The 16453-nt window shown below is 38.5% G+C and overlaps 3 protein-coding genes across 3 annotated transcripts; all 3 read right to left on the reverse strand.

Annotated features, from left to right (window-relative positions):
* Positions 1–11273: 11273 nt before the first annotated feature.
* LOC149375797 (uncharacterized) lies at positions 11274–12497 on the reverse strand. Its single transcript, XM_089596578.1, has 2 exons — positions 12046–12497; positions 11274–11715 (listed from the first exon to the last, which is right to left on the reverse strand). The coding sequence occupies exons 1-2, from the start codon at positions 12495–12497 to the stop codon at positions 11274–11276; spliced, it is 894 nt and encodes a 297-aa protein (XP_089452704.1).
* A 551-nt stretch (positions 12498–13048) lies between these two features.
* LOC149375798 (uncharacterized) lies at positions 13049–13486 on the reverse strand. Its single transcript, XM_089596583.1, has one exon. It carries the CDS (start codon positions 13484–13486, stop codon positions 13049–13051), a length of 438 nt encoding a protein of 145 aa, XP_089452709.1.
* A 150-nt stretch (positions 13487–13636) lies between these two features.
* On the reverse strand, positions 13637–15169 carry LOC149375799 (uncharacterized). Its single transcript, XM_089596586.1, has one exon. It carries the CDS (start codon positions 15167–15169, stop codon positions 13637–13639), a length of 1533 nt encoding a protein of 510 aa, XP_089452712.1.
* Between the last annotated feature and the right edge of the window lie 1284 nt (positions 15170–16453).

Here is a 16453-nt window from a genome sequence, read left to right on the forward strand (position 1 = left end):
TTGTGGCAATAAAAATGTAGGGTTTAAGGTCCAGGACTTTGTTGCCCTGGTAATAAAGTTGTGAGATATGAGGAAAAAAATTTTTTTTTAATACAAATTTTTTGGGGGTTTAAAATCATAACAGCTTTAAAAAATAGCCGTTTTCGTGAATTACACGGGAGAAACTGTAAATCAACGGCTTCTTATGGCCACCGATTATTTTATGGCATAAAGAACGCACGGTACTTTTCAGCATAATTATTTTCTCGAATTCTTACACCTCATTATTTAACCAAATAAACCATATGGATTCCGAAAAAATATGTTTTTAATAATAAGATTTTTGTTCTGAGATGTATCAGGAATATGTGTAAAATTTCTAACTGAAAATGTTTCACATTACATGTCAACACACTACGGTGTTTTATTTAGTAAGTCTCGGGCGAAGCCGAGACGGGGGGCTGCTAGTAATATGAATAAAATTGTAAACACTTTACCTGCTAATCTTTGCATACTAGGCTATCAGTACTGCGGTTCAGCTACTAAGCTTGTGGAACATCTTGCCAGAGGTAATCCAGTTATAAATTCACTAGACAAAGCATGCAAGGAGAACAGTATTGCTTATTCTTAGAACCACTATAACGTTAAAACTATAAATTTGGCAGATTAATTCTTAGCCGGAAAAGCTTGGAGAAGAGTCAAAGCCAGAGATTTAAGTGTTGAGGAGAAAGCAGCCATTATAGTATTTGCGAGTACTATGAGGCTTAAAAGTAAATTGTGTATGGATGTTAAAGTACGAAGAGACCATACACTTTTCTGCGTACAGTTATTGGGGCTGCATCACAGAAAAAGAATATTTCAAACAAAGATTCACAGAACGTTTTTACTTCAGCTTTAAAGTAGTCACGTAGTACAGTTAAGAATGCAGGTGGTAAAATAAGGTAAAAATACCATGTATCTCACCTTTCCTCTTTCAAACTAGAGGTACACTACCTCTAATACTCTTATTTGCTGGCTTGAGCGTAACCAGTGCAATAGATAATGATGTAGCTGAAATATTGAAAATTGTAAGTAAAAGTAAAGCTGCTAAACACTAGCTACACCAATGCTAAAGACACAATAAAAATATGGAGGCTATTGCACTTAAGAAAGGTCTTATACTTTAACGATATAAATGGTGTCTACTTAAAGCTATACGCTAAAAGAGATTAAAACACACAAAAAATGAATCAAAAAAAATTCCTGATCGAGCTTAAACCAACGTTTATTAACTTGAACATATTGAAAAACTAAGCGTTCCCAATTTTCGTGGGGTATTCATGTAAAATAACTTACCTGGGGCCCAAAATATCGTAAAACAAAAAAGCTATTGTAAATCTTGACGATAAAGAAGGACCTTGAACTAATTGGGTATCGTATCAAAAATGTGGAAATAATGTTACTTATTCTGACAGCTTTGACGTTCTGCAGCCACCTTTGCATTTGATGCTATACGTGGGAGTTGACAAGGTTAACTATAACCATCAAAAGAAATTAAGACCTGAATTCTTACAACTTTTGTCATTTGTGCTTGCAATTATTATCGAGAATACTGTTAAAAAGTATATAAGATAGTGCCGTACTCAAAAATTATTCATTCGCTTTTCAGCAGTTACGGAAAAAAAATTGACTTTTAGTATATCTGATCCTTCTTTTTTATTAGAAGCACAGTATTTTTTGCTTATCTAATAATTCCAAAAGCATAATGACGTTGTTGACTTAGTAGAACACCTTACATTTTATTCGATTCTAAATATTAAAGAAGGTAATAATAAATTTGACCTTGCCGAGCAGTGGGTCGCTTTTACTTCAGGCAACTACAGAATTCAAGATATTAAGTCATTTCTAGTGAATGTATTACAGCTTAACATTAAAGATATTACTATGAAACTTAACAATAATACTCTTTATAATTTTTTAAAGTGTCAACATACTATCGATTCCATACTAAAAAATTATATAAGAAGGCTCTTAGGTTTCACTCAAGAAGTTATAGAAATTAACGACACCTATCATTCAGACTTACCTGTGACTATTTTCGAAGTAAATACATTACGATATTAGTGTTACATTATTATCAGAGCCTGTATGCACTAGAAAAAGGTTCATACAATTTACAAAATTTTCTAGCAGTTCCATCACGATACAAAATTATTGAAGTTTCTTTACAGATAATTAATTAACTGATTGTTGGACCCACTAAAGATCATGTACAATTACGTATAGTCAACCAGATTAGACGATTAGTCAATTTTTGTGGAGAAGTCATAACGATAAGGTTGCTCATAAAACTTTTACTATGAAGGGTATCGTTTACAATCATGTAAGGTATATAAAGAAGTCGATAAGTACCCTAACGCTGAGTTAAAAACAAGCATCCGAACCGTAAACACGTTAACAGAGAAGAGAGCTAAATCGTTCAAATCTAAAGCATCAAAGCAATCGATTTTCAAGGTGTCTATGATTAAAAATAAAAGGCCCTGGCAAAAACTTATTTGTATATTGTTTTTTTGTTGTAATAAGCATTGAGGGGATTTGAATTATTCAGTCACCTGTCACCTTTGATGAATCCATTGCTTATTACGAGACCCATGCTTATCAACCGTACGCATCTGCAACTTATTATAATAGGGATGAAATCCATCTATCGATTTAACATTTTAAGACCTATGTTGGCTACCGTCACGCAGTTTTTTTAACGTTCATGAGTGGTTTGTAATATCAGACGGTTATACGGTAAGATGAAGTACTTAATTAGTGAACAATACCATCTGCAATCCATTTAAAGAAATAAGGTATGAGATCAATGCTACAGAGATAAATGTAAGAATGTGGATCTGATGACCATCATGTGAAATTGGCTTGCACTTACTCCTGATTTGGAAGTTATGACTGAAAATGCAGTTTGGTTTGGAAATTTAGATGAAACAACTTCAACTTATTAACGGCTACTTCAATGTCTTGATTTCTCTGAATATGGCATTAGGTTTTGCTCAGTATTATCTCAAGACTGTTGTTAACGTGAAACATGATCTCGTACTTGCGAGATGAAGAACTGATTAAAATGCATTTGTACAATCACAGATAGTAGCTCATGGAAATGCTAATGCCGTACCAGTCTGGAAAGAGCTCAAAATATAATTATTAAAACTAGAACGACAAATACCTTGTGTATTGATGTTGGATTCTGATGAAATTAATCTGTTTGGTTATTCACAGAAATATAAGTTCATAACTATGAGTTTCCGAATTCGAAAGATCTATTAATATTCACTCTTTCTCACAACATCAAAACTTCTGTTAGGAACCGTATGAATTAAAGAAAACTTATTACTATTTGATCATTTAATTACAACGAATGAAAAACTCTATTTCAGTTTTAAAATGTTATGCTAAGGTGATCTTGACCTTGATGTAGCAAGAAATTATGTTGAATTTTGATATGATACGTATACGTATGCTTGGTAAAGATCTACCTTCTATCGCATGTATTCCTCATTATTATTAAATGCTTTGAGCAAAATGAAGTGTTTAAAAATGATTCAGTAGATGTAAGTTCGGACTTTAAATTTCACGATAATTATTTTACCAACACATCAGTCTACTACCTAATTGGACACGATCTCATTGCTTAATACAGTTTGATAATCGGAGATGTTGATTATATTATTTAAAGTAGTGGTTGGGATATGGTAGTGATAGTAAGGGTAAAACTGTAAGGGCTCGTGCCTAGCTCTTTTAGCACTATTCGTCGTATAACCATCACGAATAAAGGTCACAGCAACAATAGTAGCAGTTGGAGCAAAGAAAAAAACCAGCAGAAAAAATCTGAAATCTCAATATATAAAAACAGAAAAATTGTTGCAGCTTTAAAAAAGCTACCGATATGTTGCACAAGCCGATCATTACGAAATTTACCACCTACGTGTGATAATTTAAAGTTTTAACTAAGGCTGTTATTTATTTACCTATCAACAGTCGTGGGACAAGGTTAGAGCATGGAACAAAAAAAGTTCGATAAAAAAGAGTGCGAAAAGCTTATTGACAGGTATGTGATGTATACTGAACAGAAGAAGAAGGAACAATCAGAAAAACCTCATGAAAAATAGTAATCCATCAGGAAGGGGAACATCAAGTATAAAAAAAAACAATTTAGTTAAATAAAAAAATGAAAAAATATTGTGAAATGAACGATATTATGAAGGAATCATCTAAAGGTTCTAGGCACTTATAACTAATAAATTATATAACTGATATGCAAGGCTTTAAATAGCTTGTCAGAAATTGTATGTATTTGGCTCATTGAGGAAAAAATAGTTGGGAAGATTCACATTCATTGTTCATGATATTACTTACTCAATCTATCCTCCAACTGATAGAATAAAACTTACCATGGTTCTCCTGAATCACAATGTGGCGTACAAGACCAATTGTGCACATGCTAATGTTACACTGTGCAAAAAGTTTTATTTAGATTTGCCTCAGTCCATAAAAAGCATAAAAATGATATTTATAAAGCTCAAATAATTGACTTTTATTACGTAAGAGATTATGTTTAGTAACTTACTTCAATTTAAGTTTTGATTTTCTTGTTAATTAAACTTTTTCCTATTCCATTGTATAAATGAATTTTTTTTTCACCTCAACACTCAAGAGCAGCGAAAGTGCTTTGCACGAACAGCAGAGCGCTATTTGGTGCTACCACGTAGTAATATACACAGTAAAGAGTGGCGGTAGTAGGGTGCTGGGTGACAGTAGTAGAGACTGCCACTACGCAGTAATGTGCACAGTAAAAAGTGGACGTAGTATGGGAAAAAACCCTTACAAGGATTCTAACCCAGTAAAGATTCTAATTCAGTAAGGATTCTAATTCACATCCGTGAATTAGTATTCTTACTGGATTAGAATCTTTTTTTTCGGCGTTATCGTGTCAGCTTTTGAATTATTGAACAAATAGTAAAAATCAACCGGATTTTTTCTTTGAATTTTGCTTATAAGTGTTTTGAGAAGCATCGTATTGAGAAAATGACGATGATTATTTGTTAGTTATTCAATTATTTACCAATAGGTGCTGGTAAGATTATTTAAGACCTATATTTTGCCAATTTATATAGCAAAAAAGTGCAGAATTTATTATTTGTATTTTGCAACATTAGAAAATTTTATTTTTTGACAAAAATTTCAAAATGCAGGAATCGAGACCTTTTATTAGAAACTGTAACCACGTGCAATGGTTATTGTCTAACATTAGAAAAGATGTCCTAAAACTATTCTAAGTTAAAAAATTTATTTGGCTACCCTGCTTCTTTTAATATGGCAAGAGTAAATCTTTAAAATATATCTTACTTCAGAAACTATGAATTATAATATAACAGTATGAGAAATTTTTTATTTTTAATTTTGACCCCAGTCTCTTCAAAAATTCGGTTGAGCAATAAAAAAATTTTATACATTTTTAATGCCTTATATTATACCATGTCTTAACTACTGCTGCTTAATATACCATATTGTTACAAAAATTCGAAAAAAATGCGATGATGTTTACTTTACAATAGTAACTAACATTTTATCTTTTATCACAATTATTTGGATTTAAACTGTTGTTGTAACTTGAAAAAAAATTTTTTATTTCAGCAAGGTATTTTATCTTGATTCATGATAAAAAATAGTTTTTATGTATATTAATAATAATAAAAACCCTAATAGCACATGATGTTTTAAAAACATTTTTTTAAAGTTGTGAAGTCGGAAAAATGTTTTTAAAATAATGTGAAAACGTTTAAAAAAGTTCTGTGCTTTTAGGAAATAATTGCAAAAATGTGGCAGGTATCCTTCTACAAAGGGGGAATTATTTTTTGTAGGTCGATTGTCAAATAAAAAATAGATCCTAATCGTACCACAAGTGGCTCTTATCAAGACAATATTTAATTTTCTATCTATTGCTCTAGGTTGCGGACGGTATCTAGGACTAATAACATAAAACTTATCAAATACCAACAAAACTCTTAACAAAATAAAATATGATAAAACTATTTTATTATCATCAGGTTTCTTAATTTCTGTGAGAGTTGCGATTGGTATTGATTTTTAACCACCTTCATGCCTTAGCTATGAGTCTAAGACGATATAAATATCTGGTTACAGATGCAATGGATTTAAAATAAGAATTTATACATAGTTGTTAATAATAAGGCCTTAAGTAGCAGATTTAATATTTTAAAATCTTCTTAACACAAATAAAGTGCAGTATTTCTCTTAATTTCTAGGCACTTGCAATCAGTTTCGGTTCAAGTTTGTTGACTTTTGTAGGAGGATTCTAGTTTTTGATCCATCGCTCAAATTACAACTAAAGTTATCTTAGCATGTTACATTGGATCAAAGGTGTCAGTAATAGTAGTTTTTACTGAGTCCAAAGAATGAAACGTTTAAGTTTCCTAGCACATAAATTAGGTGAGTAATAGTATTTGTCAGCGAATGAACTAAAAACTGCCAACGAAAGATCTCACAAGCACATACATTTTTTTTCTAGAAAAAGTTTTCTAAGCTAAAAGTTTTTGTAAGTAAAATTTTTTTTCCGCTTCTTTTATTTTCCTCATTATCTGTCCTCATTCAAGAATTATGTGCCAGTATTATTTTTACTTTGAATCTTCATTGATACATTTATTAATATTGTTAAATACTTACTTGTAATTACTTAAATTTATCATCCCGTGACAGCTGGATGTTTGTTGACTTGAGTCTCCCGCTCCCTGACGGGCCGTGGGACCAGCAGTAGGTCTAACTATTAGGTTGTCTACTTTCTTTAGTGTTATGTCATTTTAGATTTATTTATGTAGATGTGTGCGTATTAGAATTATGATAAGTTAAATACCTGGTTTTGTTCTTTTTGGTTGTATTAGACTTCGTTGCTATAAGTCCGTCGTCTGGTGGTTCTTTCCCCTTTTTTATTATAGTCACTTCTGGTATATTGGCTTAATAATCTTGCTCACGTCCACTATATTCCATTTATGATTTATTGATTTATTTCTATTTAATTCAGATACAAATTGATTATACAAAGTGATGAGGGAAAAAAAACAGTCAGTCACTGTTTCGCAAGCTACCTGTTTCATGAAGTACTGCACTCAATGGGCGGCAGCGGGCTACTAACTTAAAATGTGGCGCAAGGAAATGCACCTTGCACGAAGGTTTAGTTAAACTTCTTTGTCTTACTTGCTATGGGGCCGGTACTTACTGACTTTATGTGTTTAGGTTTCGTGGCTCGCTTCGCTTGTCACTTGACACTTTCGAGAGCCACGAAGTACACAGTCAGCTTTGTTAGGTGACGACTTTCATCAAGTATGACTCTTTTAAGAGTCTTAAAATTTTATCATTGGAAATAAAATACAACAAGAATAAACATTTGTTTATTTGCGCAAGTCATCACTTAACAGCCTTCTCTTCTTAAAACTATCGCCGTCCTCGGTAAATATACATATATTAACATACTCTGATTTAAGGTAAGAAATAGATCATCGTAAACTGAATACTTAGAAAAAAAATTTCCGCTTTTCACCTTTTTCCTGAAAATTGTTTTAACCTTAAATAAGAATTTATTAGCAATAATCATAGCTTTTTTTATGAAAGAAGGTGATTTTTTTTCTTTTTTTTTTCCTTTTGTAACTTTTACATCGTACTACACTCAGAGGGTTATATATTCTATTATTCTACGAAATTACTACAGTTCCTAGGAATCGGGCAATGTAAAAAGATAATAGGATTTAGTATTATTGGACATTAATTGTTTATTAATTGTGTTGAATCAAGAGGAATTAGGTTTCAAGGGTGGTGGTAAGTCCCACACTCGAATTTCATGGTCCACATCAAGCAATGAATCTGTTGCTGTTTTATCATGTATGTTTATCCTCAAACTATGGTTATTGATAGTTTCTGTTTATATGCACCTTTATTGGTGTTTATCATATTTTTTAATTGAAATGTGATCGCTGCATTCCTTAAAAGTGATCAAGGTCTCATTTTGTATGTTACACAGTGTAATGTGTTTTTGTAAATCACTTTTGTGAATTTGATTGCCACATTCATTATGTATTATTAAATTGCTTTTTATTTGTGTTGGAGTGGTAGGTTTATGGGCGTATCTTACACTATATTGTTGCAATCCTTTCAAAGCTCTTTGGGTTGACGGCTCATTGCAGTAAGTGTGAAACGTCCTATACATGGTTTTATTATCTGTCCGTTGTAATGGTAGACTCATGTATGTTATGTCGTTTAGAGGGCCAAAGTTCATTAGACATTCGTCACATTCATGTATTGTTTTGCTCACTGGCATTTTCAAAATCAATCGTGATTGTAAAGTACGATCGTCATTTTCTTTCGTTGTAACAAGCTTGAATTTAGTACTTTGAGTTTTAATGTAATATACTACTATTGGTCGCATTTCTTCGGCTTCTTGTTCATTTTCATTGTATATATGTATTGGTGTTATGTTATTATTTTGTTTCTTGTTTGAAAAGTAGATGTCTTCAACTCCAAATGTGCTTTTAAAGAATCTAGTCACATTAACTGTGTTCAAAGGTTCTTTTAACAACACGTGTATTGCCTTACCATTACGTTTAACTCTGACAAACTGTAGTGAAAAGGTGTCTGAGTAATTCTCAGCTGTTTTGTTACTGGGGTTGCTGGGTTTTATAGATGTCGGCATTCCTATAATTTCATGCATGGAAATCAATTGGTCTTTTGAAGATGTATATTCACTTTTAAGGGCTATTCACACTGATTTGAGGGCGGTAACCGCTGCTTGGGTTATTGGTATCAGATCGGGGTCCTCAATCATTTTGTTAGGATTCTTTACATGGATGGTCATATCGATTTCTGGCCTGGGTAATAATGGTTGGTTACCCCCTTCTAGTTTGATGATTTGGGTTTTATTAAAAGTTGCTGCTGCAACTGCAGCATCACCCAGTTAGGAATACACGGCCTTGCATCCAGTGTAGGGTGTGATAGCTGACGGTTCTTTTAAGAATCCCAATGGGCCAAACTTATTTAAAATCATCTTTAGTTGATGTATATTTATTGGCCCTCCGATCATTATATCTATTCGTCTTCCATTTTCCGAAATATTATGTACTCGGGTTATTTCTATGTTTGTCAGGTAAGCTGCTACCGTTGTAGCCTCTGAAGGTTGAGGGTATATGGCTTCATAGCTTGTGTATGGAGCATCACGGGGCTGCTCTTGTAAAAGTTAAATCGTACCACATCGTTGTAGCAACTGTTTAAATTCTAGTTTGTTTATGGGGCCCTTTATCATAAGGTTTAAGCAACGTCCACTGGCGATTGTATCTATTATCTTTGCCATTCTACATAATCTGTAAGTGTAAGTATGATAGGTGTTATAATGATTTCTAATTGATACCGTATATGTATGAATACTGTTGTAGTGTATTTCGTGCTGTTATTAATTATAAGGACTCTTAGGTTATATGTAGAATGTAAGTATAAAAATAAAAATAGTTTTATAAAACTATTGGATAATGGGGAGGGAATACATGAATCGATACAATCATTACTTATCATACTATGCCAAAACATTCGCGGATTCACAATACAATAAAATAAGTTATTTTCATACATGCTATAGCTTAACATTAGAAAAGAGAAGGGAAAGAGAGAAAAAAAAAATTTTCAACAGAGTAACATGCAACTGTTATAAAATGCAAGATGCTCTTTTTTTTTAATTAAAAGACCAATAATAATTATTATTATTAGTTATTGTTATTTTCATTAATTTGTATTATTATTACTATTTTTTTTTTTTTTTTACTATGCGAAATCCTCAACCAAACGTACTCCATATAAATCCTATAGATAAAACTAAACAATAAAGTGCAATTAAAAAAAGAAAAAAAAATTACGCGATAACTGTGCTCAATAATATAGTTTGCATATGAGACGGTAATAATTAACTAAATATAATTCGCTCATTGATTTTACAAAGCTCAAAATTAAAATCTCAAAACTAAGTGATGTGTTTTTTGACGTAGAACTTGGCTAGTTAAATGGTAGAATTTAATTATTAAGTTCATTTTCTGCTACTTTTGATTTTTTTTTGTAGATCAATCATTTTGGCAAGTGTTTATAATGTTTGTTAGAAAGGAAGAAGGAAAGGACTGGTCAGAGTGTACAGGTCGAATGAGTTTATCATTATTAAATGTACATCAAATTCATAACATTTGTTTTACTGATATTTTATCGTAAAGTGAGATGATCGCACGCTTATCCGGTTAATAGTGACAACAGTTATTATTAGCGCCGACGTAAAACACTATATAGCTGGCAAACAAAATTAGGCACAATTAAATTGAAAAAGTAACGCAGCGCATTCAAACGCAACATACTAGCTGCACACAAACGAAATCAATCAAATAGTAAAATAATCACCAGTCACAAAGCACACCCACAGAGCGCAAGGTGAAATACAATAATAAATTAAAGGTGCAAAATACGCATACATGTATAGTCTGTACCACGCAAACGCTTGGGACGTAGCTATCGCTGCGCGTATCTTGTACGTTGGCCAAAATGGTGGCAAATCGCTCGAGACAAGGGAACGCATACCTGGGCACGCGCTGTGGCGATGCGACGGGAAATATGGCGTCGGCCTGTACCTTGTATACGAAGGTCTTGTGCGTGGATGATGATGACGACCACTGCTCGGGTTGGCTTGAGAGTTCTGCTTGGCCAAGAGACAGATGGACGTTGCTCGTCAATTCACTCGGGCTCGAGAGTGTGGTAATATGGCGGATGGCCACCGCGTGGCCTGGAAACTTTAGACACAAGATGAACAGCGTCTCAGGCGTCATCTATGCAGCACATGTAGTGTCACACGGAAGGGCAGCTCCCGTGTTCTGCGAGGAGGGACAGCCTCCGTAAGCAGCTCTTTGGGAGGACAGCTCCCGATCAACGGTAAAGAGTTCAGCTCTTTGTTTCCGGGGGCACAAAATGGCAGGAAAGTTCGATCGCGCGTGAAACGTTTCGTTCGCGTCGATCTCGAGGTGCTCTGTTACACGGCAACAGCTCCTGCTTGCTCGAACTTCGAGTCGCTACGGCCCGTCCCTCACGCATTCTCCCTTCTCTCTCTCTCTCTCCTCCCTCTCTCTTTTCAGTCCTACCTAGCCCCTCCTACCTTTTCGCTTTGTTGCCTGCTCTTCCTTCTCTAAGCCGAACATGCCGCCCGCCTATTCACCGGAGGTGAATATTTAATTTACAATGTCATTTGGTGAGGCACGGTCTTCGATACCCTCCATCCGCAGTGGACAGAGGTGAGACACATGACTTCTGAAAATACCCGTGGATGTTCTGACGGAAACAACTCGAACGAGGCTATCCGGACCTGGGTGGATTTCAATAATTTGGCCCAAGGGCCATTTCGATGGTGGGTAGCGCTCGTCACGGACTAGGACCATATTGCTGACTGCCATATTTTCCGTTGCTGACCTCCATTTATTGCGCTCCTGTAGCTGCTGTAAGTACTCGTCGGACCAGTGTTTCCAGAAGACGTTTTTCAACCGCTGAACTAGCTGGAACCGAGTAAGGCGGTTCTGCGGCAGATCAGGCTGATTCTCGTCGGGAACGAGGATCGAAGCTTTCCCTATCAGGAAATGCGCTGGGGTTAAGGCGTGTAGATCGGTTGCGTTGACACTGAGTGGGGTTAACGGACGAGAATTGAGGCACGATTCAATCTCGGTCAGGAGCGTGTATAACTCCTTATAGGTAAGTACGTGTTCCCCTATAGTTGGCTTAAGGTGGTGTTTAGTGGACTTTATCCCTGCTTTTCAGAGACCTCCACAATGAGGGAAGCTGGCGGGAATAAAAGACCAGGTGGTTCCATCGTTGGCTAATGCCTTCGCTGATGCCCGATAGAATTCTGATGCTCTGTGAAATATTGCCCTTAAGTTCTTGTCTGCCCCATGAAAGGTCGTGGCGTTATCACTGTAAAGCCGCTGACAGCGACCTCTTCGACTGACAAACCGACGGAAGGCAGAAACAAAACTGATGGACGTAAGATCACTCACGAGCTCGAGATGCACTGCTTTGGTAGCGAAGCACACAAAGAGGACCATGTACCCTTTTGAAGTACAGTTTCCTCGTATCTTGCTGGGTCGTACTGAAACAGGGCCCGCGTAATCTAAACCGGCGTTCTGGAAAGGACGGGCCGCCGTTACACGGTCACTCGGAATATCTCCCATCATCTGGTGAATAAGACGTGGCTTTACCTTCTGACACGTAATACAATGTCGAACCTCGGACTTTACTAACCGACTCCTATCTGTCACCCAGATCATCTGAGAGACGGTGCTAGAAGTCAAGGTGGGCTCTCCGTGAAGGCAGGTGTGGTGAGCATGCCTAACAAAGAGACGAGCTAGAGCGGAGCGACCCGCTACGATTGGGGGGATGCTTCCTATCATCTGGTATAGGCGCATGTTCAAGACGCCCACCTACCCGCAGGATGCCCAAGTCGTTATCGTAAACGGGGTTTACTTTGCTCAAGAAGTGGTTCTTGGGTAGGTGATCGCCACGCGACAGCGTTAGTAGTTCATCCTTGAAAAAATGCGCTTGTGAAAGCAGTATGGCTGAGGCTCTGGCCTGTGCTAATTCCGCTGCCGTCAGAAATGCCGGTAAAGGGGGAAGAGCGGACTTTTTTAGTCGAAGCAGTTTCAAAGGCCGTAAGCAGTACGCTAGGACTCGAACTAACCATGTCAGGGTAGAGAACCTGGTGAGGATATCCGATTCAGGAGGGGCCGGAGGAGTTGGTCGGGTGGTCGCGCACCTGTCCAGCCTTTGGCGGCCAAAGCTCCCGATCTTGATCGAGCCAGCTCAGACCGAACCACCATTGTTGAAAATTGGCTAATTCAGTGGGCTTACAGCCCCACGAAGCTATGTCAGCGGCATTTTCCTTGGACGGGACGTGGGACCAAGTGGCAGCCGGAAGCTCCGTTTGAATAAACGCCACCCTGTTTGCAACAAAGGTCTTCTACTGGTGGGGATGCTTATTCAACCAATCCAAAACTATCTGACTATCAGTCCAGGCGTAGACCTTCAGCTGTTGGAAGAAGCGAGATTTTTTGAGGTGCTGAACAAGCGAGACGAGAAGAGCTGCTGCGCACAATTCAAGATTAGGAATGCTAATAGTTTTTAAGGGGTTGACCTTGGTCTTGGACATTAACAAGTGGGTATGACATCGGCCTTCCCCCGTAGTCACTCTTAGATACACTATGGCGGCGTACCCTCTCTTTGATGCATCGGAAAAGCCATGTAGCTCATATTCTTGCCCTGGAGAGGTCCCAACCCATCGAGGAATAGTTATGTCTGATAGGTCAGAGATAGAGCTGATATAGGCATTCCACCTGTTACGGATATCGACCGGGACCGGGTCGTCCCATTCGCATCGAAGTACCCAGAGATCTTGCATTAGTATTTTAGCTTTAATAATTACCGGGGATACCCATCCGAAGGGGTCTTACAATCGGGCAATTTGAGCCAGTATGTAACGTTTTGTGATGCTTCCCATCGTTGCTTCAAAAAGGTTGAGGTTAAACTTGAACTCGTCCTTCACTGGAATCTACCGTAGCCCTAGGGTCTTTACGGTTTGGCTCTCGTCGATTTGAACGACTGCATCTCGCGGGAGCAACTCGGTCTGATTAGCGGCCCATTTATCCAATGCCATGCCTGCGGATTTTAGTATTGAGACAAGCTCGTTTCTTTTATTTTTGGCTCCAGAGAGAGTATCGTCCCCCACAAACATATTGTCCATGTAAACGTTTTCTTTTAAAATCTTAGCTCTGAGGGGAAACCTGGAAATATCGTCATCAGCAAGTTGTAACAGGGTACGTATGGCCAAGAACGGCGCACAATTCGTACCGTATGTCACAGTGGTAAGTCGATAATCGATGGGACTACTTTCCTGATCCGGGGACCACACGATCCGCTGTTGATCTTGATGAGCGCGGTTAACCCAAATCTGCCGAAACATTTTTACTATATCGGTTGTGAATACGAATTGATACCTACGCCAATCGAGCAGCAGAAGCGAAAGGTTGGTCTGCAAAGGGGGGCCTGGGAGCAGGTGGTCGTTCAGACAGTGATTGTGCGTTTTCCTAGCCACATCAAAAACTATCCGAACTTTCCGCTGAGCGTTGGATCCAGTCACTACAGCATGGTGAGGAAGGTACCAAGCCTGTGAGTCGCCAATCTCAGTGGATAATATGCGAGTCATGTGACCAAGGACTTCGTAACATTTCATAAATTCTCTATATTGGGCGGACAACCATGGGTCCTTAGTGAATTGCCGATGCAGACTTGACAGAGCGGTAATCGCTGTTTTCCTGGTTTCTCTGCCTAGAGGGGGAATCCCCTCTCTCAGGGGCAGTTGCACAGTGTAACGACCTTCGATGTCTCGTGAATGGGTGGTCTGATATTGGTGTTTACAATTTTCGTCCTCGGGCTTCCTAGACTGATGAGCTTCGGAAAACCCTTGAACCAGCCAAAACTTCCGTAACAGATCGCTCAAGGTATCCTCATAAGTGGCATGCAGGGCTTGGAAACGGCTGACGGATATTAGCGCCGCCCGCCTTGCCGCAATAGGTCGTACGGGACCCGATACAATCCATCCCAGGCTAGTGTTTTGAGCGGTTAAACTTGTGGGTGGAGTTCTCCTAAGGCCCGACCTTAGCAGCCTGCCGTAGACATCGGCTTCGAGGATGAGATCTACAATTCCCTTGCGCATGAATATCGGGTCTGCTAAATCTAGTCCATCCAGAACCTGAGGGGGTAGTTCAGGGAGATCCTGTTCTGAAATATAAGACGTAAGGCAAGGAAGAACCAACGCCGGAATATCAAGGTGGAAACTGGGAGAAACGGTGGATTGAATCTTGACCGTCACAAGAGCCCTGGCTACTGCTGTTTGCGAGTCTCCCACCCCTTGAAGCGCCACCTTAATGAGCGTTCTCGGTAAATTCAGCAATTGAGCTAAAGATTCCGTTACGAAGGAGGTTTCGGCTCCTTGATCTAATAAGGCTCTAGCCCTTGAAGTGTGTCCATTAGGGCCGATAACGTCAACCTGGGCAGTGGCTAGGATCACAAGAGAGTTCACCATTGGGAGGCTCGTTGTAAAGGTATTTGCCTTGAATCCAGAGCCTCCTGTGGCAGAGTAGGAAGGTTTGCCCTCTGGCAATGGTCGATTGGAGTCGAAGTGCCTTGGAGGATCTTTATAAGGAAGGGTGTGATGCTTCTCCTTACACGTTACGCATCGAACAAGAGATTTACACGCATCAAAGTGATGGTTGCCTTAACAATTGAAGCACAGCCCGAATTGTCGTGCATCATTTTTTCGTTCGTGGACAGACCTTGACTTGAACTTAGGGCACTTCCAGATTGGATGGACGCTCGAGCAGACCGGACTATGGGTTTTATTTGTTTTCTAAGAAAAATGCGCCTTGCGAGGAACGATGCTGGCCTTAACCGCGTTTGTTTTTCCTTCTAGGCCAGATTTCGCCCCTGACATGGACAGTTCTTGGATTCAATTTTCTAAAAAATCGACGAACTCGTTAAAGGTGGAAAATCTATCCAGATTACTTGGAAGGTTATCGCCAGCCCTAGTCAGTGTCCGACGATCCCTGACGCTCAATTCCAACTCCCATGCCTTACGTGAGACAAGGTCTAACCGGCTGGAAAGGAGGTGAACCAGCCAAACATTCAAGTGCTTCACTGGCATCTTCAAATTCTCCAAGGCTCTCACAATTCTCTGCACTTCATCGGAGAATGACCGTAAGCCCGCGGCAGACTCTCGAGTCAAGTGCGGTACGGCATATAGCGCGTTCAAGAGATTATTTATTGTTAAGCGCGGGTTGCAAAAGCGCTTCTGCAAGGCTGCCTAAGTAGGGGCGTAGTTGTCCCCTTTGAGTGTCACGTCCTTCACGAGATTCGCAGCAACTCCAGTAAGGCATGACTTGAGATACTGTAACTTATTGACATCAGAAATGTAATCGATTTCATGAACGAGAGATACAAACAGGCCCGAGAAACTTTCCCAATATTCGTACTTCCTTGAAAAAGACGGAAGGGCAAGCTTTGGTAATTTTCCTAATTGAGGGTCGATGTTAACTAATACGTTGGGGTCGTTCCGTGGGGGGCGATTTGATCCTTCGGCCTCCTCTAAACCAGTGAGGACTGTCAGTAACTCGTCGAGGTAACCCTCGTAAATGCTCTGTTGTAAAGTAAATTTTTTCGTAACGACATGAGGGTCCGACTGAGCATCTTCGCGCACGACGATATCAGCATGGACAGTTCAAGCTTCGTCCCACACACGATTAAGCGCTGTTATTCGTGATGTAATCATATTCTTGGTAATGAATTCTTGATCGATCGCATCAAATAGGGC

This window comes from Copidosoma floridanum, unplaced genomic scaffold (assembly GCF_036245765.1).
Source record: "Copidosoma floridanum isolate Cflo_tuat_1 unplaced genomic scaffold, Cflo_Japanese_pri ptg000004l, whole genome shotgun sequence".
NCBI classification, from domain to species: domain Eukaryota; kingdom Metazoa; phylum Arthropoda; class Insecta; order Hymenoptera; family Encyrtidae; genus Copidosoma; species Copidosoma floridanum.